The 8,508-nt window shown below is 44.5% G+C and overlaps 1 protein-coding gene across 1 annotated transcript; it reads left to right on the forward strand.

Annotated features, from left to right (window-relative positions):
* Window positions 1-258: 258 nt before the first annotated feature.
* On the forward strand, window positions 259-8,489 carry IZUMO3 (IZUMO family member 3; the record flags this gene model as incomplete). The annotated part of the gene is made up of 7 exons (XM_081345896.1): window positions 259-484; window positions 577-651; window positions 3,456-3,545; window positions 4,627-4,644; window positions 5,587-5,667; window positions 6,835-6,925; window positions 8,432-8,489. The coding sequence occupies 7 exons, from the start codon at window positions 259-261 to the stop codon at window positions 8,487-8,489; spliced, it is 639 nt and encodes a 212-aa protein (XP_081202022.1).
* Between the last annotated feature and the right edge of the window lie 19 nt (window positions 8,490-8,508).

An 8,508-nucleotide genomic window follows, 5' to 3' on the forward strand; every position in this document is an offset into this window, starting at 1 on the left:
GTAGCCATGGGAACCAGAAATCAAAAGGAGCACTTCCTGTGCCGAGGGGACATCAGCAATGGCCTATACAGCATGGAACATCACTTCCTGTTCTATTCCTAGCATCACAAATGCTCACACCCACCGCCTGGTGATTTGTTCTTTCTCCTCGGCAACGTTTCCTTGGCTCACGGAGGCAGACTTTCTCCTGTGATTGGAGACTTCAGGAAAAAGGCTGCCTTGGGACAGTTTACAATCCTGTAAACTCTTGGCCATGTCATGGTGCTCCAGGTTCTGCTGGTTTTCTTCTTAGGGCTCTTATCCCTCCAGGGGGTGGCCAGCTGCCTTCAGTGCGACCCCCGTTTCTTGAAATGGGTGGTGTCTCTGCTGAAGGAGACCCTGCCAGATGACCTGCCAAACCGCCATTCCCTGATTACACGGCACATCCAAGCCTTGGCAGATTTGCACGGCACCTTCCTTCGGAGGAATTACGAGCGAATTTTAGGTGCGACCAGAAGGAGAGTAATCTTCAGGGCCGGGAAGGGTTGAGATTAGGTCAGGATTACAGGGTGACATCTGTGAATGTCTTTTTTGCAGATGTCCGAGGAGTGATGGCGATCAAATTACACATTATTAACCAGTTAAGAACCATCAAAAGTAGGCAGTGGAAAGGTGAGCAAGAAGAAACTTGGGTAGGGGTTGCAACTGAGTGTGAACTGTGGGTGCAATCTGCCTTCAGGAAATAATCCCTTGTTGATTATCTCTATGAATGCAATTACTAAAGCGACTCCATAACCAGAGGTTGGAAACTCGTGGTGCTCCTTATTTATTTAATTTTAATTTAATTTATTATCATTTCTATACCGCCCTTCTCCCGAAGGACTCAGGGCGGTGTACAGGGCAAGAATAAAACACAGAAATTTACAAAAATTAAAAAATAATTAAATGCATGCCCGATTAAAATACAATTGATACATAATAAAAACCCCAATAAAAATGATAAAAACCCCACCAATCCCCCCTCAGGCCAGGCCGGCTTGCTCGAACAAGTATGTTTTCAGATCGCGGCGAAAGGAGCGCAGATCGGGCGCCGTCCGGAGCTCAACCGGTAACTGGTTCCATAGCTCCGGGGCGCCCACAGAGAAGGATCTCCCCCTGGGGGCCACCAGACGGCATTCTCTGACCGGTGGCACCCTGAGGAGGCCCTCTCTGTGGGAACGCACAGGGCGCAGGGAGCTTGATGCCGGCAGATTTAGTGGTAAACATACCTAATACTCCTTTCTTCTCCTATTTTTCCCACAACAACCCCGTGAGGTGGGTTGGGCTGACAGTGACTGGCCCAAAGTCATCCAGCCAGCTTTTGTGCCTGAGGCAGGATTAGAACTCACAGTCTCCTGGTGATTGGTCCAAAGCCATCAGGCCAGCTTTCATGCCTAAAGTGAGATTGGTGGCTCCCAGGGGGAGGGCCTTCTCTGTGGGCGCCCCGGCTTTATGGAATCAGCTGCCAGTTGAGCTCCGGATGGCATCTGACCTTCGCTCCTTCCGACGTGGCCTGAAGACCTACCTATTTGAGCAAGCCGGCCTGGCCTGATGGGGGATGTGCTGGGGTTTTTATTGGGGATTTTTATTATTCTACTGTTTTTAGCTTGGGCTCTTATTTAATTCTTTTTTAATTTTTGTATTCTGTATTTTTATGTGCCCTATTTATCGCCCTGAGTCCCTCGGGAGAAGGGCGGTATATAAATATAATAAAGATAAAGATAATAAAGAAGATAAAGAGATTAGAACTCATCATCCATATTGCTGCATTACATCTTCTGGCAGCTACAAATCAACCTGGTCACTAGTGAGAGATGCTGGAAGCTTGAAATCACTAGGAAAACTCCACTCTTAATCTTGTCTTAAATCATGTGGCCTCAGTCATTGCCTCTGTTGAAAGAAAAATCTTCATCAGGGCCCAGTCCAAGCTGGGAATAAACAAAATGGAGACTGCTTTAGAAAGAAGGTTGCAGTTTATTGAAGAGGAAAGCCAGACACAAAGATGGCTCTGGGAAAGCTGACCATAAATAGCAGGGAGTGGTGGGTTTTTATAACTTCTGGGGCTTTTGTTTGGAGTTGTTCCCATGGCATGAACTTCGACCTGAGTCTGAGTGTGCCTTTCTGGTTTTCTGATGGAGGTGGGTTAATCCTAATCCCAAAGGTCATATCCTGCTTCCCTGGGGCTGTCGCTGATGACTATGTCCTGTGTTAAATTTTTTTGGTGTGAGGGATTGTTGATTCTAGGCATCTTTGTCTTTCTAATCCAAGCTTCCTGGCTCCAATCTTTCTGACAAGATTATCACATTTGCATTTCTGCAGACCTGGTTTCTGTTTGGGTCAGAGAGACTTGGGGAGTGGGGTTGGTTTCTGCCTTTTAAGATCCTTTGGGGAAATATAATATTCTCCCTTTTAATATTTCCCAAAATATTTCTTTCTCTGGATTCTTCCCACACTTCATTAAATGAATGGATTCAAATACAGCGTCGATGCATAATATTTTAAAACATAGTTTACTAAATAGAACACAAATGGTTCTGCCCTCACAACACAGTAAGAGAGGGATTAACAACTTAGCCTCTGTGGACAACAGCCTCAAATCAGATGCCTCCATTGATCCCCAACGTATTTTGGGTCCACCTGACCGTTGTTTTGAAAGATCTTAGACCAAAACCTTAACCACTGTATCATGCTATGAACCCAAGTAGATATGTAAATCACCTGTCCTTGTTATTAATTTCACCCCATCTCCCCACAATCAACTAGCAAAAACTATTCTGTTGAAAATGAATTTAGCTTATCTCTGTGTTCAAGAGATAAATGTCTTGCTGGAGAAGGAAAAAAGCCATTTTTCCTCCAGCTCTTAGCTCAGAGTGATCATAATGAAATTAGAGTCCTGCCCACAAGGAATCTGAATTGAAAAGGCTACGTCTGAATCCAAAGTTATTCAGAAAGGCTTCAGACTTAGCACGAAGGCAGCACCTCTCTCTTATTAAAGCAGCCCATATTTTTTTTCCAGACTTCTACACAAACCTTGAAAAAGGTGCCATTGCTTTAAGTGTTGTGCTAAATTCTGGGATTGAATTCCTTGAAGCAGCACCATCTGCTTACTTTACTTCCCTCCATCCTCATTCAAAGACAGGCTGTTTTACTAAAACACAGACATCTGCAGTCACATAAGTTGTGGAACGCTTCTGAATTAGTGGGGTCCTTGGGTGTTCTCTGAGCTTGATTGTTTTCTTGAAGACATTTCATTACCTAACTAGATAACATCATTTGCAAGAAAACAGCCAAGCTCAGAGAGCACCAAGGACCCCACAGTCCAACTCTGTTGAGCTACAAATAATCTATTCTATTGGTACTTTTGAATCTTTTCCAACCCAGTCTTATTCAGAATCATCTTATCTTCCATTTTTCTCCTCTTCTAACCTTCCTCTTAGGGGTTTTTCTGTGGCAGCTCTCTATGTACCAGCTCCGCTTTACCCTGAGAAAGAAGATTCACCAGATTCTGGAGAAATTTGCTGATCTTGGTACCAATCCTGAAGAGTGAAAAAGAGGAGGCAAAACTTCCAGCCCATCCCATCTCCATTGTATATATGTGTACACACACAGACACACACGCACACATTTTTGCAAATTTAATAACTATGATAGTGTTTTCACCTTTAAGAAGTATGGACTCCAATTCCCAGGATTCCCCAGCTAGCTTGGCTGGCTGGGGAATCCTGGGAGTTGGAATCCACATATCTTAAAAGTGCCAAGGTTGGAAAACATTGCTCTATTTTTATAGTAAATACTGCAGGTTAAATGGGGTGATGTGCAGATAAGGGGATCCAAAAGAAGCATCTTAGCCATATTGGATTGGGAAAAAATGGTATCTCCAAATCTATAGTTAGGTAAAAATATCAGAGCATTTGCACGAGAGGGGACGAGGGAAACCCAAGCAGAAGACAGCCCCATCCAAACCCTGATTTCCCTTTAAAGGCAGGTTGGAGAAGGTGCTTCGCAGGTTGTGTGTCCTTTTGAACCCGTCCTCCCTTCTCAGAGCTCCTTTTCTAATACAGCAAGAAACTGGGGGGTATCTGCCGGGGGGTCAATGGCCCTATGTTGAAAAAGTTCAAATGATGCCTGCAACTATAGCCGCCATCTTGAATTTTACTCTTCTTTTGTGGCAGAAAGATGGCTTTTTCCTTATGGAAATTGTGGAACTTTGTCATCAATGAAACAAGATTTATGTAGGGTTCCCCAGTGCCTTGGAGCCAGGTGGTGATGGTGGGGAAGAGTTGGAGTTTATTTTTGCCAAAATCCAAATATTCAATATATTATTCAGTGCCCTTCCTTAGTACTCTAGCTTAGGTTTTCATTCACCCATCAGTTCAATATATATTTTATTTAGAAGATGCCAATATCAAGATTGTCCCTTGGAGGAAAACCTATGGCTACAAGACAGCCGTGGACCACTGTCTTGATACCGTATTGTTGAGTTTCTTACTTGCTTAGCATTCTGTACTTCTGAGCATGTTGGATCAACCATGCATTAGCTAGGAAAAAGTCTCTTAGAGTTTTCAATCTCTAAAACAATTCTCTTTTCTTTTTCTTTGCACCATCTAGCTTGTTCAGAGGACTGCAGTAAGTATCAGACAAGTTTTGACCCTCACGTCTTCAGTTACTCATTACTTACACCAGTGTTTCCCAACCTTGACCACTTGAAGCTGCGTGGACTTCAACTCCCAGAATTCCCCAGCTAGCTATGCTGTCCACACAAGTGGCCAAGGTTGGGAAACATTGATTTAGACCAGTGATGGCGAACCTTTTAGAGACCGAGTGCCAAAGTGCAACCCCAAACCCACTTATTTATCACCAGGTGCTGGGTGGGCGTGGCCCACTGGGCGAGTGTGGCTGTGGTAGTCATGGCAGATTGGGTGGGTGTGGCCAAGGTGCGTGTGGTAATCTCAATGTTGCTCGTGGAGAGGGACGCCTGTGGGCAGTGGGCAGGGTTGGGGGAGATCCAGGGAGTCTCTGGCAGGTGGGGGGGATAGGCAGGAGGCTCCTCCTGTGGGGTGAGGTGAGGCAGGGTGGGGGTGCCATTGCCATGGGGCAAGGCAGGGGCCGGGGTGACTGCTGCCTGACACCATCAGCCCCCGCACACAGAGGCCAGCGAGCGCATGGGGGCTGACGGTGTCCGTCAGCAGCCACAGCATGCTGGCCCCTCGACAGGCGCACTCTGGGGCTCTGCAACCCATCGCCAGCAGTCCAGAGAAGCCACCTCTGAGCTGGATGGATGGCCGACAGCTGAGGAGGCGATGCAGTGGATCATGCCTGGGAAAAGGAGGACATGCGAGGCCAGGAAGGATGGGACCGGGGGGAGGAAAATCAGCTGTGCCGGGATGCATCCGGACACATGGGACCTCGGTGAGTTAGCAGGCGGTTGTTTAAAGAGGGACAGTTGCCATCTTCGGGGCATGGCGCACGTGCCTACAAAAAAGCTATAAGTTTGCCACCACTGATTTAGACTATGCATGCTTTGAGGATTGTTTTTTGAAGTCCAACTCTGACATTCTTTTTTTGCAGCAGTGATAGAAGGACCTATTCTGGACTGCTGGACATGTCTGCGTATCACCACACAGTGTTTTGATGGAGAGGTCTGCGGAGGTATGGATGGAGAAAGGGAAGGGTGATTTTTGCTTTATTCTGTGTCTCAACTCATTGCCTTTTGAAATAGTCTTCCCACTCCAGATATGTTGACATATTAGCCATAAATGTTAGCAAGATTCTTTAATCTGATATGCCTTGTGCATGAATAGATTACGATTCATTCATGCACAATTAAGGAGAGGCCACCACAAATACAAAATAAGAAGCCCCTTTCGCCAAAAACTGGAAGTTAGTGCAATTTTTGGCAAAACCATTGTAGAATGCAATCACATGACTGTGGGATGGTGCAAATGCAGCTGTGTTGCTGAGCACCCAAAGTTTGAATCACATGACTTGGGGGCTGTCAGAACTTGGAATCTGGGTTGTAAGTAGCAATAGCAATAGCACTTACCTATATACCACTTCATAGTATTTTATAGCACTCTCTAAGCCAGGGATATCAAACTCACCACGTCACGTGACGTGTCATGACCAGTGGTGGGATTCAGCAAGTTCACGCCACTTCGGCAGAACCGGTAGCTATTTTTTTGTTGCCTAGGCCCAGAATGGATTTCCAGAAGTGGCATCCACACAGAGAACCAGTTGTTCACATATTTGAATCCCACCACTGGTCATGACGTATCACGACATTTTTCCCATTGACAGAGCTGGGGTGGGTGCAGTTTTGGCATGACGCATCCAGCCCACAGGCTGGCAGTTTGACACCCCTGCTCTAAGCAGTTTACACTGTCGGTGTATCTCCCACAACAATCTGGGACCTCATTTTACCCATCTCAGAAGGATGGAAGGCTAGCCCTAAGTTTGGTCCGTCATAACTTCAAACTGTCGCAAAGTGACCAATCATAGGTTGGGAACTATCTGTATTCCTCTCTTCTTGCTCCCGTTTAAAGATGCCCTTTTAGGCAATTGGGCCAATATACTGATGGGGCAGAAAGATACCCTATTCCAGCATTAAATTTTATGTGGGTTCACGCAAGACTCTAAAACAAAACACCATTTTTGTGATGGAAAGTGCTTATGACTTGAAAATGAGCCCATCAAATTATGGTCTAATTGAGAAATCTTGGTTAAGCAACCCATTTATTAACTTACTGTGAAGATTCCTTGCTCCCATGCTGAGCTTCTTGTTAACAAAAAGCTAAAAAAGATTTCTCTCTTCTTCAGTGGAAGACAGACGTCTAGCAGAATACAATGAAATTGTTCTTTACGTATTCCTTGTTTGTGAGTCTGTGATAACAACTTCAATCATACTTGTGTGAGTAAACACCCTGCCAAGTCCTATGATTTTTCCCAAATGATCAGGAATAAAATCATTAGATTAATTCTCCTTACTTTTGTTCCTAAAAAAACAAAAAATCAAAGGATGTTAGTGAAATGGATTTTCTTGTAAATCTGGCAATTATGCTTACCTCTTAAAGGATCTGGACCCTCTCCCTATTCCCTGCATCTCTGGAAGAGTTTATGTACAAGCACAGAATTAAAATTTATAAAATGTAAACTGTTATGTATGGGGTGTGAGCAGCAGCTCTGCAGGTACCATCAGGGGGCGCTGTGCTGTGGTTGGATTGGCTGAGAGGGTTTCGCCGGGAGATATGGATGGATGGATGGATTGGCTAGAGCAGGGGTAGGCAACCTTGGCTCTTTTATGACTCATGGATTTCAACTCCCAGAATTCCTGAGTCAGCTGACTCAGGAATTCTGGGAGTTAAAGTCCATGAGTCATAAAAGAGCCGAGGTTGCCTACCCCTGGGCTAGAGCATCACCTAGCCAAGTATATAAGGGGTCCAGGTAACCCCCTTTGTTCAGTACACGCCTACCACAAATAAAGAGCTGACATGTGGTACTCATCTGCCTCCTCATTGCCATGCGGTCCACAACCCACTACACAATATAAACCTTGATCTTTAAAACAAAAGTATAAAAGCAAGAGTTCCCAAGCACATTTTCTCAATTTTGACAGCTTTAAGATGTATGGATTTCAGCTTCCCTAGCCAGCATGAATTTTGGGACTTGATGTCCACACTTCTTAAAGGTACCCAGGCTGAAAAACATTGTAGAAAAAAAATTGGAATGCCTTCACAGATATGACTATTTTGTCACTTCCCCTGATGTGTACACTTCTTTTATGCTTTTTGAAGACAACACTGATGGGCAAGTTCAACCTGTGGTATATGTAGGCAAAATGGAAACACGGTAGAAAGAAGACAATCGGAAATCTGAAAGGTTTGGACTGAACCTTTCTCCCTTTATTTTTTATTGGTCAAGAATTCATGTAGTTTATTTTATTCGTTTATACGGAGGGTTCCCGACTTATGGTTGTTGAGTAAGTCCTGCCTGATTTTACAACCTTTTTTAACCACAGTTTTTAAGAGAATCACTGCAGTTGTTAAGGGAATCACACAGTTAAGTAAATCTGACTTCCCCCACTGACTTTTCTTGTTGAAAACTGACTGGGAAGATCGCAAAAGGGGATCATATGATCCCAGGAGGCTGCAACTGTTGTAAATTCATGCCTATTGCCAAGCCCCCAAAACTTGATCACATGATCCTGTGATATAAGTGCGAGGACCGGTCATCTTAATGCTACTGTAGCTTCAAACAGTCACTAAATGAATGATTGTAAGTTGAGGACGACCTGTACAGCAGAATAGTATAATTTACCACCACATTTGTTTCTTATTATATGTAGATTAAACTCACTTCGCTTCCATCCGATCTAAGAATCCTTCCTCTCTGCTTAACCACATTTCCTCACTTCCAGGTACATGGTGTGTTTCAAGTACAGGAAGCGCATGCTGCTAAAATCTTTGGGCTATTAATTGCATAGAGAGGCCAGAA

This window comes from Vipera berus (genome assembly GCF_964194415.1).
Source record: "Vipera berus genome assembly, chromosome: Z".
Taxonomy (NCBI): domain Eukaryota; kingdom Metazoa; phylum Chordata; class Lepidosauria; order Squamata; family Viperidae; genus Vipera; species Vipera berus.